This window comes from Olea europaea, chromosome 8 (genome assembly GCF_002742605.1).
Source record: "Olea europaea var. sylvestris chromosome 8, O_europaea_v1, whole genome shotgun sequence".
Classification (NCBI taxonomy): domain Eukaryota; kingdom Viridiplantae; phylum Streptophyta; class Magnoliopsida; order Lamiales; family Oleaceae; genus Olea; species Olea europaea.
The window spans coordinates 13,482,198-13,505,613 of NC_036244.1; the positions used below are offsets into that span (position 1 = coordinate 13,482,198).

At 33.6% G+C, this 23,416-nt stretch overlaps 4 protein-coding genes and 1 long non-coding RNA gene across 7 annotated transcripts; 2 read left to right on the forward strand and 3 right to left on the reverse strand.

Annotated features, from left to right (window-relative positions):
- Positions 1–1,656: 1,656 nt before the first annotated feature.
- Positions 1,657–3,966, reverse strand: LOC111398862. The gene is made up of 2 exons (XR_002703433.1): positions 3,528–3,966; positions 1,657–2,246 (listed from the first exon to the last, which is right to left on the reverse strand). It is a non-coding gene; the product is annotated as an uncharacterized LOC111398862 (long non-coding RNA).
- Positions 3,967–4,173: 207 nt separating this feature from the next.
- On the forward strand, positions 4,174–8,092 carry LOC111398863 (3-oxoacyl-[acyl-carrier-protein] reductase 4-like). The gene is made up of 11 exons (XM_023026001.1): positions 4,174–4,471; positions 4,876–5,018; positions 5,109–5,162; positions 5,732–5,812; positions 5,897–5,942; positions 6,026–6,120; positions 6,200–6,232; positions 6,507–6,641; positions 6,748–6,841; positions 7,455–7,537; positions 7,768–8,092. Exons 1-11 carry the CDS (start codon positions 4,309–4,311, stop codon positions 7,798–7,800), a joined length of 960 nt encoding a protein of 319 aa, XP_022881769.1. The 5' UTR covers positions 4,174–4,308; the 3' UTR covers positions 7,801–8,092.
- A 407-nt stretch (positions 8,093–8,499) lies between these two features.
- Positions 8,500–10,154, forward strand: LOC111398864 (TLC domain-containing protein At5g14285-like). Of its 2 annotated transcripts, none has more exons than XM_023026002.1 (2): positions 8,500–8,916; positions 8,992–10,154. In XM_023026002.1, exon 2 carries the CDS (start codon positions 9,208–9,210, stop codon positions 9,967–9,969), a length of 762 nt encoding a protein of 253 aa, XP_022881770.1. In that variant the 5' UTR covers positions 8,500–8,916; positions 8,992–9,207; the 3' UTR covers positions 9,970–10,154. The 2 variants fall into 2 exon arrangements, with proteins under 2 accessions (XP_022881770.1, XP_022881772.1); XM_023026004.1 differs by having other exon boundaries at positions 8,998–10,154.
- A 650-nt stretch (positions 10,155–10,804) lies between these two features.
- Positions 10,805–14,028, reverse strand: LOC111398865 (pentatricopeptide repeat-containing protein At3g04130, mitochondrial). 2 transcript variants are annotated; one of them, XM_023026005.1, is made up of 3 exons: positions 13,942–14,028; positions 11,917–13,529; positions 10,805–11,598 (listed from the first exon to the last, which is right to left on the reverse strand). In XM_023026005.1, the coding sequence occupies exon 2, from the start codon at positions 13,496–13,498 to the stop codon at positions 11,933–11,935; it is 1,566 nt and encodes a 521-aa protein (XP_022881773.1). In that variant the 5' UTR covers positions 13,499–13,529; positions 13,942–14,028; the 3' UTR covers positions 10,805–11,598; positions 11,917–11,932. The 2 variants fall into 2 exon arrangements, with proteins under 2 accessions (XP_022881773.1, XP_022881774.1); XM_023026006.1 differs by lacking the exon at positions 13,942–14,028 and having other exon boundaries at positions 11,917–13,575.
- Positions 14,029–15,747: 1,719 nt separating this feature from the next.
- On the reverse strand, positions 15,748–18,726 carry LOC111398866 (glyceraldehyde-3-phosphate dehydrogenase, cytosolic-like). The gene is made up of 11 exons (XM_023026007.1): positions 18,454–18,726; positions 18,104–18,204; positions 17,913–18,028; positions 17,729–17,828; positions 17,063–17,209; positions 16,898–16,958; positions 16,708–16,805; positions 16,444–16,586; positions 16,277–16,360; positions 16,097–16,186; positions 15,748–15,984 (listed from the first exon to the last, which is right to left on the reverse strand). The coding sequence occupies exons 1-11, from the start codon at positions 18,479–18,481 to the stop codon at positions 15,936–15,938; spliced, it is 1,017 nt and encodes a 338-aa protein (XP_022881775.1). The 5' UTR covers positions 18,482–18,726; the 3' UTR covers positions 15,748–15,935.
- Positions 18,727–23,416: the final 4,690 nt, after the last annotated feature.

A 23,416-nucleotide genomic window follows, 5' to 3' on the forward strand; every position in this document is an offset into this window, starting at 1 on the left:
TTTGGTAAAAGTTGTCGTAGACATTTACGGCAACGTTTAAAAAAAGTTGCCATATTAAACGTTGCCGTAGACACTTTCGGAAACGTTTTTTAAATGTTGCCATAAGTGTTTACAACAACATTTGCCGTATTCTTTCGCTCTAAGACTACAATGAGGTTTGCAACATACGTTCAAATGTTGCAAAAGGTCTTCAGCAACTTTTTTTAAACGTTGCAAAATGCTATTTTTGTTGTAGTGTATGATGCGACTAAAAATTGCACATGTTATTTCTCAAGCTTGATGTGCCTAATGTCTGAGATTTACTGGAAGCGAGATCTTCCAATACTTAAAATAAAGGCATTGAGGTGTGTTATCGTCGTCCCTCCAATGCTTAAATCAGTGAGAATTTATGCATAAGGCTATGAATTGGAGATAATGAAAAACGTACCTAGATAATGAAGCTTGAACATGTATTTATCGACATTGGTGGTGGAGTTGTAGAATGATTTAGCTGCCTACAATTCTTATCCTCATTGTGTTAGGTGTTTGTGTTATATTTAAATTCATTTTCCATGTTTTGAGTTTTTTGAGTATTTAAACACTCCAAATGTCAAAAGTCATTTTGAGTTATATGTTGTAAAATTATCCTCGTTTTCAAAAACGTAATTTTGAAAATAATATACCAAACACATTTTTGAGTTTTTTATAAAACTGAAAATTGAGAATAATCTCAAAATGGCAAACCAAATGCATTCTAAAATTGAAGATATTTTAAAGTACAATCAAACATGTTATCCCGTCCAAATCATTACATTACTTTTATTTTATATCACATTACTTTTATTTTATATCGAATTTGGCGCAAATGGTAATCAAGCCCTAATTTGAATTAGGAAAAATTGCAACTAGGTCACTAACTTTAGATTTATTACAAATGGATCCCACATAGGGGCAAATATAGGAGGGAATCCTATATCAGATTGAAATTATATTAAATTGTAATTATTCAACTAAATAAAATTAAGCTCATGTTTGATCCCCATTACCTGAAAATGAAAATGGGGGAAATAGTATTTTTTAGAAAAATGAGTGATTAAAAAAGAAGGAAAAATTTTCGACTTACGTGTAATATTATTTTATGAAAGATTGTGTAGTTGAAAATAGGAGAGTGAAAAATAAAATGTAATGTAATTTAATTTAATAGGGATCAAACAAGGGCTAAAGAACAATTACCAAATTGAATTAAATTGAAAGTTTAGGAGCTCTTCTTTTCATGTTTCATTTTTTCATTTTGAGTTTTGTTTTGAATGCTTAATTTGAAATTGTTGAAAAAACGTTCTTTTTGTCATTTTGAAAAATTGTTTTGCGAAACATAAAACTGAAAAATACGTTTACTTTGAAATTTTGATGATATTTTTATTCAAGAAATCTGATTATTCAACAAATTATAATATTTTAATGTCAATATAGTATTAAATAACATATAAATTTTGACACTGGTGAATCTTGAAATTTTTTTTTCTAGATATAAAAAACACAACCTAAATTAAATTTGGCAAAACAGTTCAATAGATACGATTAGAAGTTTACGTATTATGACAAAATAAGCAAACACTAAACAAAATATAAAATACATCCCGTTGCATTGGAAAGTTGTTTGAGCTCCTTATGACCACGTCAACGTATACTCGCGAATCATTCATAAATAATAAAGCCTGTTGATAACCATCTCAATTACCTCTACAAAGGTGAGTAATCTCTCCAGACTAAACCAAATATAGCTGCTAACCATCTCAATTCATATACCTTAATATCCAAACTCACATTACTTATTACAGAGACACCAAGCTCGTAGCAACCTTCATCCGAGATAGACAAAAAATAACCATATGATCATCAACTTGAATTTACACACCCGAATTTGGATTAACGCCTAAAGATACCATACTAAGAGACTTCAATCCATTTAGCCTAAACAAGGTGGTTACAAGAGAATCCATGGAGAAATTTTGCGACAAAGTTTGATTCGACACTCGAAATGCATTAAAATTACCAACCCCTTTTTGTTTCACCAAAGATTATGATCCCGGGAACCAAATTGTCTTCACAAGTTATGTCCACCTGAGTAGTTGACAACTAATAGAAGTCTGTGCTAGTATTAAGCCGTAAATCTAACTGTTTTGGGTATTCCAATTGCTCCCTTAGCTGCAAAAGTACTTTCGTTTGGGTGTATTGTAGTTGATAAGTTCCCAAAATCAAGAAGCTCACTGAAAAACAGAGAAATGCAAAGAATCTCGAGCATTCCCTGGACTTATAATTTCATGAAGAAAAGCACATAATGTCACTAAAAACTGCAAATTCTGAAGAATCCATGTAAAATAAACTAGAGATGAGAACAAACTGTAGTCCAAGTTTGTTCGAAAAGCTGATTCAAGATCCAGGATTCACTTCATCAAGAAAATATCAAAGCACAAAACTTCGTGAAAATGACATATTTATTGAATCCCTCAAAAATACGAAAACAAATTGCAGCATTCTATGGACTTATAATTTCATGAAGGGAAGACCCAAAAAGTAAGCTGCAGATGGAAACAAATTGTAGTCTTAGGTTTTACAAAAAGCTGATTCAAGATCCATATCATTGACAAAAGATGCAGAAGTACAAAACTTGGCGAAAATGAAAAATAGCAGAAGAGGGCTGCCCAGAAAGCTGGTTCAAGATTCAGAGCACCAACAAAGCCGGAAAAGAGAAAAATTGAACAAAATAAGTGAAAATAAGAAAGAAAATAAAGGAAGGAATACATAGCAGTGACTCTGCTGGAGACATGCAATTAAGATTATAAGCCCATTCTATACCAATTCATGGTGATCTAGGATGCTTGATGAAATGAAGACTAACTATCGAAGAGTTACTAAAACAATTTATAAGCTAAATTGATCATTGAATTTAAACTAATTCAAATCAATTTGGTTGCAGAAAATCATTTCAATTTAATATATTAATCCTCAATCTGATGAAACAAGAAGCACATAGAAATCACTAACGTAAATAAGCCCAGCACTCCAGAGAAGTTAAATGGATTTAGTACACAGATAATATTCAATGGACATTAAATGAATGTGCACAGTGTATTGATAGGAGGCTAGTATAATTTTCCTTTCATACGATGTCAAATCTTTTAGCATTTGGAGCATTATTTCTCCTTAGTAACTCTTGTCATCGCTCCAATTGTATACTATATAGTAGTATTCCTAAATTTAACTACTCTGCTATGGAAAGTGGAACTATTCTACTATTAAAGTTAACTTCTATTAATTTTCTAATCACCAAGCTCTACCGCGCTTTCCACTGGAAATTCACATTTCTAACCTTTTAACCAATAAATAATTCGCTACTAGAAGTCAATAAACAAAAATTTCATATATTCACAACATATAAGCCAAATTTCATAATCACGGACACATATATCTGTATCAGTTTATTTTGAAGGAGATCAGATGTATAAATCCCATAATTAATTTCTTTAGAAAGATTAATGAAAGGATACGGTAATAATAAGCTGTTGCAGAAAGCTGTCTGAATTCCACCCTCCGGCCAGCAACTTGGTCGCGGCCCATGTCCAGGCGACCAGGCGACTCTGACCAGAGCCTCAATTCAGTCCAAACAACACTTAATCTATCTGAATTGATTCCAGAAAAATCACCATTCGCGATCCCCAATTGACCCGGTTTGATTTCTTCAAATTCTGATGCTGTCACGTCAACCCATGGTGGCGGACTACGTGGGTCGACATCGTCGGTCTCTGCTGCACCTTGCCCAGCAACGGATCCAACCCAATTTCGTCCAGAACAAGTGGTGGTAATGGGTGTGAGAGAGAGGATACGCGAGAGAGTTAGAGAGATGGGAGAAACAGGAATGGGTGTGTTTCCTGTGTTTTGTAGAAATACCGGGTTTTGAATTCAAAACAATCATTTTTGACATTTTGAGTTTTTAGTACAATTTTTTTTTTTTTCAAAAATTTATTTTTGAAAATGGAAAAAAGAATGCGTTTTCTTTTGAAAAAAAAAAAAAAAAAAAAGCCCCTTAGCCACTAAAAAAAAAAAAAAAAAAAAAAAAAGCCCCTTAGCCACCGGGAATGACATATATTCCCAAATAAAAGTACCAAACAAACAAGGCCTAAGGCTTCTTTGTAAACATCGCTCACACTCACACTGCACTTCGGAGATTCCTATGTTTTTCGACAAAACTTATAAAACCATACCTTTGTGTGTAATTTTCTCGGTGACAATTTTAATCTTTTCTCATTTTTCTTCACCTGGGCACTCATTATGTCTGCCTCAGCTGCCGGATCGGCCATTGTTTCGTTAAACTCAGCCGGAATCTCCTCCAAGCCCCACCGGAAAATAGCCCATTTCCGGCAGTTATCTTCGCCAATAAAAGTCCCGCATTCTCTTAACTTGCAATGCAGATCCCCTAGCTTCTCTTCATCAGGTATCAGAAATATATGATTTCCGAACATTTTCTCTTCTATTAGTTATATCTATACGTTTCTGTATACTTTTTGTCTGTATTATGCTTTTGTAAGTAGTGTGCATGCACTTCTTTGATTTAATTATAAATATGAATTGGGGATTAGGAGATTTTTGATTAAAATAATGCAATCTTCAGCTTTTGTAGATTAATCAGCATTTTTGTTGAATACACGGCACCTAATAAATTTATTTTTAAATGCTTAAAATTTTAAATGAAATTGAATCAATGGCATGTTTGGAACGGTGGAAGAAAACAAAATTTAAATTTAAAATCTTGTCCACTGTAGTGGCCAATTCTGTATAGTTCTGTGCAGGAAATGTACCCTGACTGCTGATATTTTTAATTGAATGGTTTATATAAAGGCATAAAAGCCCACGTTGCGTCCATTGAGCAAGCAAATACTGAAGCAATGCCTAAAGTCGAAGCTCCGGTTGTTATTGTCACTGGAGCTTCCAGAGGAATTGGCAAAGCAATTGCTCTGTCTTTGGGAAAAGCTGGTTGTAAGGTTGGATTCTTTGCCTTGCTACTGATCTGGACATTTATTTAAGATAGTCGTTTATGCAAGTTCTGGTTAATTATGCATTCTAAATTGCAGGTTCTTGTTAATTATGCAAGGTCATCAAAGGAGGCGGAAGAAGTTTGCAAAGAGGTGAATGATTCCACTGACAATTATTAAAAGTATCGAAATTATCGGCAACATAAACATACTTTTTTCTGGATTGTTTTAAGTATCTATATTCATAGTTCTTTACTTCAAATAAATGTGTTAACCCATTCAGCTATATGCGACTTTGAAAGTTTCCATGGAAGGTCCATACTTTCTAATCAGTACAGTTGTTTGATTTCACAGTTGAAAGTTGCTAATCCTATGAGGATTCAACATTCCTTTGACACCCCTTCCCCCCCGAAACACGCACGCACGCACGCACAGAGAAGAATATGGGTTAAAGACAAAAATCAGCTGCCACCTGCAGCTACGTCAATCTATAGAATAACTTGTGTATAATTTTTGGCTAAGCTTAAAGTAAAATTTAAGTTACTTCTCCCTAACATATATCAAAGTTACTTCTTTTTTGACACTAGAGTTTGCTTTCATGGAATATAGGTCTTTAAAAACTTAGAAATTACTATGTTTGTTCAAGTCTTAGCCAATCATGCTCTGCGTCTTGGTTAGTTAAAATAGAAAGTGATTAGTGTCTACTATACCATTTCTTGCAGATCGAGACATATGGCGGACAGGCTCTTACTTTTGGTGGAGATGTTTCAAAAGAAGCAGATGTGGAAGCAATGATCAAAACTGTGAGCAAATTTTCCGGTTCTCTCAATCATCAGTTTATCTAGTATACATCAGTATGGTAATATTATGTTACGGGACATTTGCAGGCTGTCAATGCATGGGGAACATTGGATGTTTTGATTAACAATGCAGGTAATTGAAAGTTCAACCCCGATTCAGTGGTATTTTTATTTCGCACTCCATCATAATTTTTAGACGATTTGATATGGTTTCAGGTATTACTAGGGACGGTTTGTTGATGAGAATGAAGACATCTCAATGGAAGGAGGTTATTGATCTTAATCTTACCGGGGTGTTTCTATGCACACAGGTAGATTTCTTGAAGCTCCTATATGCATATTGGATTCTTAAATTCGTGTATAATGATCTGACATTATTATTCTACACAGGCAGCCGCCAAAATAATGATGAAGAAGAAAAAGGTATTCCCAAATCATATTTCTATATTTTTACAAAATAATTACATTAACTCGAGCATGTTTGGTAAAGTAGATTAGATGTACTCATACTAGAGGAAAAGGAGAAGTTTGAAAGTGTCCAGTGCAGTTTATCAAAGTGATCATAAAAAGAAGGTTGCTAAAGATTGATCAAAGTGAATCTGTGACCGAAGTTAATATAAAAGGCATTGAAAGTAGATGATTTCGGTTTTTTACCAATTTCAGGAATCGAATATAATTTTGGCGACTGATTGTGCAGGGAAGGATTATTAATATAGCATCAGTTGTTGGTTTAACTGGCAATATTGGGCAAGCCAATTATAGTGCTGCAAAAGCAGGAGTAATTGGATTTACGAAGACAGTTGCCAAAGAATATTCAAGTAGGAACATTAATGTAAGTTTCATGGAGTTGTTTATTTATCTTAGCAATATAAATATGCTAATCACAACTTACAATATCACGTGGAAGTTTTAAATTTAGTCGAGGTTCCGATTTATAGGTTAATGCTGTCGCTCCTGGATTCATTGCATCTGATATGACTGCTAAGCTCGGTGCAGACATTGAGAAAAAGATTTTGGAGATTGTTCCTTTGGGTGAGTTATTTATCTTGTGCAAATTTATTTATCTCCCACCCATCTTTGTGCCAAAAAGGGGGTTCTTCTAAACATAGTTTTGTTTTTATTTGCCCTTCCTCAAATATATTTCTAAAATGGTTCTCTAAAAATTCTCATAGAATCGAGAATGACTTTTTCATGTTTTACATGCCAGATCCATTTATGATCCTCCACTAGTTGGATTGATGGATAGTTTGATTGGAAACGAATGCATAATCCATTATTGTTAAGGATTAAACGAATAATATGTGCTATAAAGAGGAGTTGATAATGTGAAACAGAAAAAAAAAAAAAAAAGCAAGAAAAACACATGATTTTAGGTGGTTCACTCTCAATATGGGAGGTACATCCATCTGGTACTACTGCAGAATAAAGAGAATTACAATTTGTTTTGGACTCATGCCTTCTCTGTTTTTTCTCTACTGCCCTTTATATGGGAGGAAATTATTTGGGTAACCTAGTACATGTGTGAATTTCTCTAACTACCACTATATCACTTAAAAGATTTTGCGAAAAAGTGTACGGTATACTATTTCGAACATATTGGACGTGTTTGATTGTGATAATAACTAGATTGCTATTCTTAATCCAGGAAGGTATGGTCAACCAGAAGAAGTAGCTGGACTGGTTGAATTCTTAGCCCTCAATCCGGCAGCTGGTTACATCACTGGACAGGTTTCAAAAGCATCCTTTCTCCTTTTGATTTCATTTGTATCATAATGCACTTTGTCCAAAAGAACACTGGTTTTAAGGACGAGTGATTGTCCTTTTCCGACTCTTACTATCCAACCTAAGAACAAATAGCTAATGCGTTCCACTTAAAGAAGCTCTACAACTCCTCGAAAAAGTTTTTTGTGCAATCATTAGCCTCCTTATTACCTTATCTACTTTATTTGCTTGTGCAGGTACTCACCATTGATGGAGGCATGGTAATGTAAGAGGCTTGCATCGAACTGTTCTATACGCGAAACTACATTTCTCTCTCCAGACGACATGCACGTTCATCCTGACTCGCTTGCATGCCTTTTTACTGAATAATTATAAAGGATTAGTTGTGAACTTTGATGGTTTCTATTTGTTGAACTTCACTATATTAAGTTATAATTCTTCTTTTTCCAAATGCAAATCCATTTTGCAACGAGTTGTATACTTAAATGGATGTCAGCATTAGATGCAAGAATAATGATGTGTGATGAAGACAATACAATGTTCAATATTTTAAAACTTCTTGATTTTTTATTTTTTCCTTTTTAAGACATGTTTCTTGGGAGGATTGGATATACTTCTGGAATTTTTACTACATTGTAAATTAACTTTTGGATTTTAGTTATTAAAGTTTTATTTCTACAAAAGCCGAAAAACGACTCAGGTCGAGAATTCATTTAAAATTAATACATACAAGTTTGAGAAAACAAATTAAAGAATATGGACAAAGGTTAGATATGATTTCAAATTTAAAAAAAAAAAAGAAAAAAAAAAAGGGAGGTTTGCTCTTAAGATTTACGAGCCCAGTCAAGATATGAATGAAAAATAAATATAACAATTTGAAATAAATATAGGGCTAGACTTTACCTCAATTGCCAAAAGTAAAATATATATTGAAAAAATGCTGAAAGTTAACAAACAAAATTATTTGTGAGCCTGGTTGAGAGTTGTCAAGAAAAATGAAATTAATTTTTTTATCTGTTTTTTTCTTTTAAATAAAGATGTTCTTTGACAAACAGCTTCCATTTTCATATTCATCATACTAGGTACGTAAAATTGCGCAATATTTTAATTTCTTTTCATTTTCTCTAACCAGACAATTGACTTCGATGATTTTTATTTTATTTTTCTTGGTTTCTTGAGCAAGATGTGTTTTATACACACAAGATAACTGTTCTCATTTGATTGGGTTGATGGGTATCAGAATATTCTACTAGTACAAAACTATTTCTAATGCAGGAAAACAAGAAATTTTTTTTATCTTGCAGTTGCTGCTAATCCTCGCATTTTCTTATCCAAAATTGAAATCCGAAGACAGCCGCCAAATCCCAAAATTGGAAGACTTCTGGGTAATTATTCTTAGCAACTGTCTGAAAGTTAAATACGATTTCTTTCTGCTTTACTTATATTTTGTTCCTTCTTAGTTACAGATTTTCAATCATAGGGAAACCCTTTTGTTTCTTTGAAATCCAAGTTGCTGAGGTCAACCAAGAAGACATCTAGAGGGATCAGATTGGATCTCCTGTTTTCGAAGTGTGGATCGATCAATGAATCCAATTGTTCTGTGAAAAAGGATTCACGTAGTTGACTCTTGACTCCAAATTTATTCGAATCAAGGCTCGTTTGCATCTTGGGCTCCCATGGAAATCCCAAAACTCTATGATTCACATCTTCTTGTATTCACCTTTTTCTTCATCTTCATTTATTGCTTGGCATATTTCGTCATTTTGAAACATTGGAGTAAAAAGTATAGGGCTGAAGCTTCAAGTTGTGTCATGTCATTAGCCCATGGCACCCCTGCAGTTTTCTTAGCCCTTTTCTCTATACTAAAATCTCAAAAGAGTATAAGCTTAAACCAACTTAATTTTGCTTCCCCAAACACTGCCTTACAAAGCATGGTACTAGAATTTAGCACTGCTTATTTCTTGATGGACCTCTTCCACTATATTGTCCTAATTCCAGTTGATGTGCTTTTCATTGCACACCACCTAGCCACACTATATGTACTTTTGACTTGCAGATATGTTTTAGGACATGGGGCAGTGGCCATTCTTGGATTTCTTTTTCTTGCTGAGATTACAACATTATGCCAAAACACGTGGAGCCTAGCTAGATACAGAAAAGTCGACTCGAAAAAGGCTGCTAAAGTGTATGAATTCTTGTCACCCATTTTCTTTGCATACTATACTATGGTTAGAGGGATTCTTGGACCACTGTTCGCGTACAAGATTGGTGTGTTTTTTGCAAGTGGAATGGACGGTGATCTAATTCCTTTGTGGGCACGGATTTCTTGGATGGTTGTGACTGTTTGTACAATTGGGGCTAGCTTATTGTGGATAATGAATAAATGGTTAGCTTTGTATAGAGATAGAATCAAGAAAGAGGTGAAGAAAATCAGTTAACTTGTAGGAACTCAATGGAAATGAAAATATATTGTGAAGTAATAAATTTGGAAAATGTACTTGTTTATAGATTAGTAATGGAATTTTATCTTCGGTTGGCAATGTTATTTTGGGCAACCCTTAATCCCATTTCTTGATTAGTGCATGTCATCCTTGTGCTGGACATGCTAATCTTCTTTGTTTCATTTCAATGTTATTGGATATACTCGAAGGAATGGCAATTGGCAACCCTTAACCTTCTTAAAGAGAGACTTCGTTTTCCTGATATTATCGAGTGCTACTTACTCGACGCAGTGAAACGACTCTCGCGTTGTTTAGGGTGATGATTAGGATCTAAAGAAACTCAACTGATGTAATCCTTAGTCTCCATCTAATGACAAGAAAAATTGTGCATTTGCTTCTTGCTGCCTTCCTATTTGACAAAGCAGCACAATTCATTGTCAGCAAGTGGTATATCCCACAGAATTAGTTTTATTTTGTTTCGTAAATTGGCTGTTGTTGGAGGGATCTTATAATGGACCCTTAGCATATTCTCTACCAGACAAGATTAATAAACAAGACGTACAAGAATAGACAAGATTAAAAACACAAGTCGTCCAGTGTGTTTGACAGTTGAGTACGATTAAAAATCCAATCTATCAAACATGTCGTATGTGATGACATGGTATGGGAGCTCAAATTGAGAGAGTTGTAACAAATGTGCTCTAGAACTATGAATACCGTAATGCGTTCATATAAAGAAGACGGATATCATTTGTGGGATGATCTGTCCAAATCACATTAGCCTTAGTACTACATACCAAACATGTGCAATAGCAAATATTAATCCTTTATCTTGCAAGAAAAGTTCATCGATAGAATTTGGAGTTCTTGGCTAACTAAAAGATATTCATTAGTCCACCAATGGATGGCAGAATCATCAATAAAACACAAAGAATGAATCAGTGAAAATGATAATAGCAAATTGACCACATTATGCAAAAGAACATCTAATATCTTCGTCGAATTTGACAGTAGCCTTGACGAAGTAAACATTGATGTGTACAGTTCTCTATAGCAAGGCCTCGAGGGACTGAAACAGTTGAGATTTATCAAACTTAGGAGGACTGTGTTCACTCTATTTCCAATAATTCTCCATCAGGGGATCGATTCACAAGTGGGACTGCACCAATTGTATCATAATCCACATCTTTTTCTTTATTGGCAGATAATAGGAGATGACCAACACTATTCAGAAGAGGGACTCGAATCCAGCAGCAAATTTCACTTCGGTGGATATACTTGGAAGATTACTCTTCAAACCCTGTTCTTTCATTGTTTGGGAGGACGGATACACTTAAAAATTTCTGCCAAATTGATGTTTGGGCTGTTTTTGAACCCTGAACAGATTATGAATAATTCTGCAGGATAATTATTTCAAGTCTGTAGCATCTAATTTTCTATCATGCTTCCTTCGCCCACAAAGAAGAAACTTGAGAAACCTGGCAGCACATTTAGTAGAATCCAACTTCTTGTCACTGATTGAGCTAGACTTGGCATATGAATCGAAGCAATATAGTTCAACAGAGCATAAACCTACTCTGCTAGCTAAATCACAACTAGCATCCCATTCATCCTAAATTCCAGAACCTGCAGCAAGTGGAAAATTGAGTGATGCTCGTATGCAAGATGTAGAGCATGATTGGCTAAGCTTAAAAATTTTACGTATAAGAAGTAGCATGTTAGGCTAAGCTTAAAAGGGACGTAACAGTTACTCTCAAAAGTATGTATTTTGAACTTAACCAAACATGCTCCAGGTTAAATAAATATTTGGTCAAAATTGGATATGAGTTACTTATTTTGATAGTAAAGTAAGAGTTATTTTCTACATAAATTACATTTTTCAAGTAACATTAAGAAAAAAAGTAATTTATCCAAACAATTCAGCATTAGCATAATGGAGATTACCTTCATCTCTCCATCTTCAAGAGGATTTCATTTTCTTCATGAAGTCTCGGATCATCTCAGCTTCATCATACATATTCTTCTGTCTGATTTCATCCAAAAGCAAAGAACATGTTAGATATCTTGGTTTGATGTTTTGACGTGTCATATCTTTGAAAAGTTGATAGGCATGCTCGCATTTTTTGGTTTTGCATAGCCCATGGATCAAAAGGGTGTAAGTCGACAAGTCAAGACATAGATGATGCTTCTTCACAATATCGTCCAACAATTTTGTTATGTAATCACCCGTCTTCCCAGCTCCAAAATACAGCTTTAACAGTGGATAATACGATTGAACATCAGGTTTACAACACGACGCATTTTCTAAATTCTTGAGATACTGCAGTGCTTTTTGTTCTTGTCTATGATGACAAAACATAGCAATCATTGAATTATAAGTTGATGTATTTGGGCTCGTTTTATTCTTGGGCATTTCCTCCAACAAAACACGAGTAGCCTCCTTCACGCGACCAGCCCGGCCTAAAGAATGAATCAAGGCATTGTAAAACAGTGTATCGGGTTTACAACCAACCGATTTCATTCTTTCAGATATTTGCAAAGCTTCCTCAAACTCTCCTGACTTGGTCAAGGAATGCATAATAGTTGTGAAAGTAACAACATTAGGAGAACATCCTTGAGTTTTCATTTCATCAAGAAGTTCATAGACCTTATGGAAGTTGTATTGATTGCAATAGAATTGAATGATGGTCGAGTAGCTTATGACACATGGGCGACAACCATGTCCTTTCATCTCTTGAATTGTCCAATGTGCCTCCTCCACCCTCTTTATTTTGCACCAGCCATGTATAAAAATATTGAAAGTGTTTGCATTTGGTTGAATATGTGACTTCAGCTCCAAGAATATCGTGCGTGCTTGCTCCACTTTATGCTCTTTACAAAGGGTGTCAAGTAACAAGTTCATAGATTCTGTATTCTTTCCCAATCCAAATTTTCCCAACTCGTCGAATATCCTTACAGCATCTTTCCAATCTCCCGCACCAGCAAATCTCCTCATGATCTTTGCTATGGTATTAAGTGAGACGAGATTGCTCTCACGCATTTCCTCCACTAGTGCATTCACCTTTTCCATTTGCTTCATTTTTCCCAATATGTCCACCAATCTATCATACAATTCTGGTGAGGGTTTATAGTGAGGACATGCTTCTGCCCATCTAAAAACACCCAACGCAGACTTCCAATCATCTTTGAATCGATGAAGTAACCTATCAACAAAGCCATGAGTGATCTTTATGGTCTTACATGCAGAATCATGCACCAGAGACTTGAAAACTTCGTCCTCTGTATTTGCCTCACAAACTTTAGAAATGACAACATCAACATCGGACTTCCCATGAAGGTCCACGCATTCTTCTGCTTTAGCGGAAGATCTATTGCTCATGAAGTGGTCAGACTCGACACATACATGAAAAGGTGAAGTTGAAAAGGAATGAAAATAACTTGTGGAGACAACATGGGAAGTGTCATATGTCTTCGGTCGGAAAACGAAAAAGTTGATTTTTGCAAGATTTCTGACAGGCAAGAACATAAGGGTAGTGGAATCGCTTCAAGATTTTGTCCTGCAAATGAAATTTAATCACCGAACAATCCACTTTACTTGCATCCATTAAAAAAATAAACATAAACACCAGTTAACCTTCCCAAAAAAATAAAAATGAAATAAAATAAAATAAAATTGCTCAATACAAATAAATATAACAAAACTAATCAGATTCCAATCTCTTAAAGTAACTATTTCTAATTATTCCCAATTCGAAACAATAAACAGAAATTTAGCTAAAACTGAACTGAAATTGCAGTTTATTAATTGCCCCAATTGGATTTTGGTCCGGTGTATTTCATCAATTACAGTTGAGGGAACCACAACAAAAACTCAAGAGAGGTATCGTCAAGAAAAACAATTGATAATGGTAACTCATGATATCCAGGTTGTGTTGAAATTAAATCATTCACAACAATCAGATCAAATACCTTCCAAGTTTGGTGCTTGTAGAAATTACTGCAACAGAACACGTCTCTTGGCTTAATCGAGATTCACAGTAAATTGTTCCCCATTTTTAGTGCAGGGAAAAACCTATAAATGGGCTTGTGCAGATTGATCTAATGGGCCGACCAAGTATAAAGTAGGATATATTAGGCCCAATACTCTGTTAAATTTAAATTGACTTTTAAAGATGAATTAATTTACATGTACAAAGTTTGTTTACAAAGTTAGTTTCGATGGTAAATGTAGGCAAAATCTAGGCCATTAATTTGAAAATGAATATACACAAATATTAGATGAAAATACAATATTTTAATTTTAAATAATATTATTATGAAATTCAATTAATTATATATCAAAATCCTAGTATTTATTTCTTTCCTCCTCAATCCATTCTCTCTCTACTCTACCCTATCTCTTCTTCTCTCTACCTCATCATCGTTGCCCAATGCCTAGACATCAAAGCAGCACTACATGAGGCTGTGCACCATTGTCAACGAGACTTCTCTATGCAGTGTCGCGTGAACAAGCAATTCGCAAGGTCAAGGAGGCTTCTTTGCTGCAATGCAGCCCAAAGCTGCATTATAGAGAAGTCGGGCATCGAGGTGTCTCATGCAGTAAGAAATTTTAACTAGAAATATATGTTAAATTAGCACTAGACGGTAGGTATTTTTAATCTACATTTTTTGTTTGACCAAGTATTATATAATAGTCCCCAATTCATTTCTATTTATTTATAATTTAATCACATTATAGTCACCAATCAGACCTGTAGCACATTTAAAACCTTATAGATCTTAAATTCTCATTCCATGACAAACTGATAGTATTCTAGTATTTTTATTTTTATTTTATTATTATTTTTTTAATAACGGCCAAAATTATTTTGCACCGCAGCAAAGGCTATACGATTTGAAATATATGCTTTCTATGTAGGTTAAATTTTTAATCATTGCTAGAGCATCTTCAAAAAATACTTTAAACATGAAATATTCTCTATTTTAAAGAAAATCATGCTCTTAAATTGACATTTTAATTTAGAGAGTGAGTGTGACTCTCTATAATCAAATGCATTCCAACTCATTCAACATTTTAACTTGAGGAGCAAAACTCCATAATTAAATGCATTCAAAATATTTTAATTTTTAATGTAGAAAAATAATAAAATAATCTAGAGATCAGCTAGATAAAATAAAATATAGAGAAAATAATAAATATTTTTTGGGAGTAGTAAAATTAATTGTTAAATATAAAGAGCTTGTTAAAGTATTTCAAAATTTCAACTCTCTAAACTTATACATACTCTCCAAATGATAAAATATGTTCTTTAAAAATAGAAAATTTCTTGAAGATGTACTTGTCATGTTTGGTCTTGCTAGAATACCTTATTTTGGTTACTCCACAAATCTTCTTTGGTTTGCTACCATCAACTTTCTATTGATTTAATGCCCAAAAAATTCAGTTCATCTCTACTTGATCTAATCTTAGATTTAGTATTTCAAATCTTATATGTATAGAGAAGTATATATTTATCCAAAATACATGCAATAAAATTTTTGTATACGGCGCAATCATTTTAATTAAAAAAATTGGACCAAATTATCAGTTAAGAGAATAATATATTTAAAATCACATCGATTCTATTCTAAAACTGTTCTAGAAATGAGAGTTGAAGGTGGATTTCCTCGTCCAGATTAAGATTGCTACAATGTTTGTTAGTATAACATTACAAGATAATTTTAACAATTTATTTTGTTAATTTTATCACATTTTTATTGAACACAAAAAGGAAATTGTTCACAAAGAAAGAAAGTTTATTCTCTTAATTTTCATATAAACCCCGAAGGGAAAATCTGTTAACAATGATCCAAACATAAAATGAGCAAAATTTGAACAGTGGCTGTAGCCATGCTACTTATTCTAGAATTCAACTGAACAAAGCGCAACGGAGAACAAAGGGATTGTAACACGACGGGAAGCCTCAAGCTTGAACAGAAGCCATGTGAACAATCAAATCAATCACACGAGAACTGCAATAACAACAAATATTCATTGTGTCAAGCTCATGAATCCACCATTTTTGGTCCGAAAATGATAAGAACATGAGAGGGAATATAAAAGGAAAAGAGAGATTGAGTTTACCTGTAACCCCATTCATTGTCATACCACGAAACGAGCTTCACAAATTTCTTGTTAAGAGCAATCCCAGCCTTGGCATCGAAAATGCTTGACCTGCCCAAGGAAAAGAATGCATCGAATGATAATCATCTTATAAACTGATTCGATACACCAAAAAGGTCCTTAAAATTAAGGGTTACTCACCGGCTATCACCCACAAAGTCGGTGGAGACAACGTCGTCTTCGGTGTAACCTAAGATACCCTTGAGGTTTGTCTCCGACTCCTCCCTGAGAAAAACCAAGAATGAAATTTAGGGGTAACTCAAAAAGTATGTAAATATAACTGGGAAAAGATTAGAATGTTCGCTAACTTGATGGCAGCTTTGATCTCCTCGTAAGTGGCCTCTTTATCTAGCCTGACAGTGAGGTCCACCACAGAAACATCGACTGTCGGAACTCGGATGGACATCCCGGTCAACTTTCCATTTAGGGCAGGAAGCACTTTACCAACAGCCTAAAAATTTGCATAGCAAATCAGACAAGCAAAGGTAACAAAATCTATCAAACCGGCACTGTTTCCTTGGAATTACTAGCAATGGGTAGATTGTCCATATTAGACTTCAATATTTAAGTACCTTGGCAGCACCAGTGCTGCTGGGAATGATGTTGAATGAGGCAGCTCTTCCACCTCTCCAGTCCTTGTTTGATGGACCATCGACTGTCTTTTGAGTAGCTAAGTTATCACAATAACAAAAAAATTGTCAACATCTGTACTCACGACTTACATTTTCTATCACACATAATCGAGCACGAGCAACCACTCACCAGTAATGGAGTGAACGGTCGTCATGAGGCCCTCAACGATACCAAACCTATCATTAATGACCTGCCAGAATTTAAATTTTCAACCAACACGATAACCTTAGCAGGGATGATAAATCAGATTAAGATAGTTAATAGAGACTAAAATAAAGAGTAAAGCTGAAAAACCTTGGCCAGTGTAGCAAGGCAATTGGTGGTGCAACTTGCATTAGAGACAATATTCAGATCAGGCTTGTATTCCTTCTCATTCACACCAACGACAAACATGGGAGCGTCTTTGCTCGGAGCAGAAATGACGACTTTCTTAGCACCACCCTGGTATTGTTCGATCAACACAAAGCACAATCAGTTAATTAAAAGCACGAACTTCAAAATTCTAAAAGCTCGAGCTTGTAGATCCACAGCGGAATGACACAAGTACAGCAACTAAAAGAAGAAAAAGTCATTAGGCTAAGCTAAAACATTTGTTTCAGTACAAAAATTGAATAGATAAAACACATCTGCACCCCAACAATTGTTAGTATTTCAGGAATTTATACAAAAAAATGGCTTCTCAATGTAACCAGATAATCAGCACAACAGGTACAAAGACAAAATTAACAAGACGTAGAAATGTCTAAATAGCTAAAACAAACTCTGATGGTAATGCAATTGAAACATAAACTTAATTACGAATATTTCATTAGTGCAAGTTTGTTACACATTCGATAAGACTAATGAATAAAACTGGACTGTATATTCACAAGATTTAGCTTCTTTTTTTCAGTTAATACTAACTAATACTATCCAATCATCTCTACCAGACATATCATAGAAGATAGATCAGTAAAAGACCTTCAAGTGGGCAGCAGCCTTATCCTTGTCTGTGAAAACTCCAGTAGACTCAACCACAAACTCGGCACCAGTTTCGGCCCACGGAATTTCCTCAGGGTTCCTAAATTTACCAATCATTAGAAAATGAATTCTAATAATTTTTCTTAGTTTTCAAGAATTTACACAGAAAAAATTAAAATCCAACCTAAACCCAAAAACTTTAACTGGACTATCACCAAAAAGAAGCGTCTTTTCATCCTTGACCTTCACCTCACTGTGCTTCCAGTGCCCGTGCACACTGTCATACTTAAACATATATCTCTGCACAATTTTTTAGTCAGATTAATCAGAAAAGTAGAGAACATTCATGTACATTAAGGTAGGTAGAAACAATACCATATAATCAGTGGTGATGAATGGATCATTAACAGCAACAAGTTCTACATCATCCCTCTGCAGAGCAACTCTTGCAACCAAACGACCAATCCTTCCAAATCCTGATTATAATTTCATTTTTTTCATAAAAAATTCAACTTTAACAACAATTTTCAAAACCCATTTCAAGAAAGATCCAAAAATGATAATTAAAAAAAAACAAAAATTATTTACCGAAACAATGCACAATCAAGAAAATAGGAAGTTTAGCCGTGCTTAGAAGCTGATGTTGTTGAAAACAATCAGTTTTTTAAGCAAAAAAAAGAACATTGCTGATGAACTGAACAAAATCAAGAAAAAAAAAAATTTACCATTGATTCCAATCTTGATCTTCCCCATTTGTCTTAGAAAGAGAGTGCAACTGTGTTGAACTTTTGAGAGAGTTGGTGTGGAGAAAAGTAGGTGATTTTGAGGATTGTTTATAGGCAGGTGATTATGAAACCAGCAGGATTAATACGCGGCTTTTATACTTTTTCTTGACTTGGAGAAAAAGAAAAGAGAATTTCAGACAATAAAATTATTCTTAATGCAGTTGTTTTTTTCAAGAATTCTGGATGAGTACACTGATTTTGTCTTTCTGGGGAATCATGAAAACTATTTATCATTGGAAATATCTTTAGTACGTAAAATACTTTCTAGATATTTTAAGACTGTCGAGAACGTTCAATTTCGTTGAAAAGTACTTTTTCATATATTCATTGCGATACATCTACGTAAGTCAAAAAAAATTAAAATTAAAATTAAAATTAAAATAGACTTTTAACTTTTGAAGTAAGCCGAAAATGCAAAACGATCAATTTTGTTAATTCTCATGTTTCTGTTTTATTTAATTCTCATGTTTTATTTAATTCAACGTAATAAAGAAGCAAACCATAATTAATTATTCTTACCCTTTCAACAATCATAGTTTTATTCTAGTAAAATATTTGATTAGTGGGTGGGTGCAAATTGTGTTTGGAATATTCGAGGAACAATTCAAAGGATCCTATGTTGATAGATCGAATTATGGAAAAATGAAAATGCTGACCTTTAAGTCAATCTTTTACAGATTGATTGAGGTACCAATGGGAAGTTTCTCTCTCTCTCTCTCTCTATATCTCTCTTTTTTATTGATGAGATTTTAATTCAATCAAATCTCATCATATAATCTGTTGATAATTAAATTTATAAATTATAAGTTGGAAATTTTCTTTTATTAATTATTATTACTCTTTCAACAACAAAAATTATGAACATTCTGAAGTTTTATTTGCATTAAAATTACGGTAAGCTACACAAAAATTTTTTAGCATTGCGTTTGATTCTAAAATATTTTATATAAAGAAGTGGTATTTTCATTGATAGACGAATAAGTACTTCTAGTAATATTTCACAATTGATATATTCAGGCCTCGTTTGGGAGGAATTTTGAGAATTGATTTTTTGACCGTTAGAAGAAAAGTGGGTTGACCAGTAAGAGAAGAAGTCAAAAATTACGGCTAGAATAGTAAAATAACGGTCAAAAAATTAATTTTTTGGGTAAAAATCCCTCCCAAACAAGTTGTCAATTGTATAATAGAATGTTAATGAAGTAGAAAAAGAAGATAAAATTCAACTTAATTTATTGAGTTAATATGGTAATTAGATAATTAAAAAATTAAATTGTTGATTTATCTTTCTCTTCTATAACGTGTTGTACTGGAATTGTGAACATAGAAGTTTCTTTAAACTGTCATAATTATTTAATTGTCCTTTTAAATTAAAATGAAAATAGGAAAAAAGAGAAGAAAGAAGAAGAAGAAGAAGAACAAGAAGAAAAGGGAATAATATTTATGGAAGGTGAAGTTTTGAATGTTGATTGATGAGTAATTGAATTCTGACCCGGAACTTCATTTTACGCAGGACCCGCGACCTCTTTGAAAGTAATGCCCAACTTTTCCTTCTTCTAGATATATTTTTGGCCTTTTCTAACCGATTGTATGGTAACTCTTCTGGCTTTTTCATGCAATCTTAGACCAAGCCTTGTAATCTTCTTTCAAAATTCTTCTTTTCTCGTACTTATTTTTAATCGCACATTCTCACAATAAAATATTATTTTCATAAATTCAATTTTTTTCTATTTGTAACCACACATTCTCTAAAAAATTTATTAAATCATTCAAAAACTCATTCTTTCCAAGAAATGATTGCCAACCATGGATTCACCATTTAGAGGTGTAACAGAGGATTGGGTCATTTAAAAATAAGACGAGTCAATTCTTCGTTAATTTAGAGTTTGTTCAGTAAGATTTTTTTTTTCCTCTTTTATTTAACTTATAGTGAAAGAGTTCTTTGAAAACCGTTATCTTATGGCAGCTTTCTCTAAAATCTCTTGTAGGTATATAAAGAATTTTTATAAAATTATCTTAAACCATAGTTATCGGACCTGACCCGATCATTGACCAGGAAAAATCATCAGGTCATTGGGTCAATGGTTCAACCGGAGGTTAGTGGTTAAACTAGTGGGTCGATATTAATTCTTAATTATGATTAAAAATATTTTTTAAAATAAAAAGACAGTATATATGTTATTTTATATCATTACAGTTAAACTAAATAAATATATTTGGCTCACATTACTTCTTGCAATTCTCCATCTACCATGGTGGTCAAGACTTCAATCTTTTAACAAGGTAATGCGGGTTCAATTCTTACTTCATGCAACTTTGATATAAATTTTGTCAGGTACCAATTTCACAAAAATCGGTTCACATGTGAACCGATTTTTGGTTCACCTAAACTTGCTCGATTTATGACATATATGAACCAATTTGGATGGTTCTTGTCTGATTTGATTGTAAATGGACCAAATTGTGATAATCGGATCGGATCAGTGTCTGATTCACCGGTTTTCAGGCTGAACCGATCGGTCCGATCCGATTTTAATAACTATGTCTTAAACAATTTCTTAATATTAGATGTAATTTTTATCTTGAGGGAATTACACCTAAACCCATTTTTGAAGTTTACATTTCATTAATCAAATTTTATATTTGTTCTTTCATAAATCATGTATAGCCTATTCACCCCACCAATCTCACTCCTTAACCCTAATTCATTTTCTATCCAAACAAAAAGTTACAGAAACTTACCCAGCACCTTTCACATTCTCCGACGTTTTTCTCACTTCTCCAACATTGCAATGCAATGCAATGCTGCAAGTAAAGTAAAGCTATTGCTACCGCGTAAGGGCCTCTTCGCACTATTATAAGAATCGACGAGCCATCCTGCTCCTCTAATTTGCTTTCGAATTGCCTTGTGCAGCGGCGATGGGCACCTTTGTGCATCATAACGATGCCTCGTTGCCATTGCTACAGTAGAGTGCGTTGTTGCTTAGCCGTGCTATCCTCCGATTTGCCCAATTGCTGCATCGTTGTTTAGATATAGTTTCTAGGGTGGATTTTGTTGGTGGTTTGTAAATGGTGGTGGTTGTTTATAGTTTGCAAAATGGTGGTGAGGCGTGACATTTAGGAAGTGCTGATGGTGATAGAGTGAAGTGGGGTGGGATAGGATGAAAATCATTAATAATAAATTATTTGGGTGATTGTAACTAATAAAATAGATAATTTGTAATTAATAATTAAGACCTGATCGATAAAATGGGTGATTTGAGACCAATAAATAATGTGATATAAAAAATGTATCATTACGATTAAATTTGTAATTGTGATTTACAATTTGTGTTCTTGTGATTTTGATCTTATGCGATTTGTGATTTTAATTATAATTGTGTGTTATTGTGATATTGACCTGTTATCAGATAGTTATAAATGTAATCACCTGATTTTTTGAAACTTTTTTACAGGTTTCTTATTTTTCAGAAATTTTGCCAAATGAGCCCTTAGTTTAACCCAACATAGAATGAGACTTGGTCTCTATTTGATTCATCTAAACAACTTGATAAAAATTTAAATTAAACTCAAATAATTAATTTTAGTTACGCATTTCATGAAGTTTTAACCCAATTTTTATCAACTTCTCTTGACTTTTTTGTTTATTTTTTCAAAACTATACACAAAAAATATGGGCAAATTACAAAAATATTCTTAAAATTAGAGGTCCTTTGAAAAATTATATGAACAATATTTTGGAACTAAAATACTGCGTAAAATTAAGTGACATTCACTTTTTTATTTGTCACTTTTTAAAGTTAAATGATACTTTTTATTAAAAAGTGATAAACAACTTTTATTAAAAAGTGATGTTTGTCACTCAAAAAGTGACAGAAAAATGACTAACATTAAAAAAAGTGACAAAATTTAAAAGAAAAGTGATAAAGATTCAAAAAATGACAGTAAGTCAAAAAAGAAAAAAAAAAAGAAAGTGACACATCACGTCCCTCCTTTTTTTGGTTCATCGCAAAGCATTTTTAAATCAATTCATCAACAAAACACAATCAAAACGTCGAGCATCTATAAATCAATTCATCACCACTGTCATCTACCGAAAATTGGTTAAGTGTTAAAACCAAAATATGGAAAAAGTGACGTTCGTGTCAATTTTGGTCAAATATTCGGATTTGATCCAATTGTCAAAACCCAAATGTAAATAGACGTTTGTTCTACTCGTTGAGTAGATCACGTGGTATATTTGAAATCTCAAAATGAATTCTAGGTAAATGAGAAATTGCTATCCAAAGTTGGAAGAAAAATAGAGGAAAAACTGACATGATTTTTTGATTAACTTTTGTCACCTACCTACTGCTCAAGCACGAACATATTAAAAAAGGGCTATGCTTAGTGTACATAATTTTGTGTACACTCCCCATACTCATGTGAGTGTAAGGACACCATTATGTACATAAAATTATGCACAAGTAGCTTTATCCATTAACAAAAGTGACAAATACTATTTAAAAAATTGACAAACATAAAAAATGTAGCAAAAATAAAATAAAAAATAAAAAAATTGACAAACACGAGTCTCCCCCTCTCGACCATATCCGAGAAGAAGTGTTATCTAGACCTTCTCCTCCAAATCTCCATAAAGGATTGCATTATTGACATCAAGCTGATGGAGATGTCAATTACGGCCTGCAGCAATTGCCAAAACACAACGGACAGTCACAAGTTTGGCTACAAGGATAAAAGTGTCATGATAATCAAGGCCTTTAACTTGGGTGTAACCCTTAGCCACCAATCAAGCTTTATACCTTTTAATGGAACCATATGTATGAAGTTTGGTTTTTAATACCCACTTACAACCAATAAATGTCTTGCAAGGAGGAAGAGTAGTGAGACACCAAGTGTGAGTTTT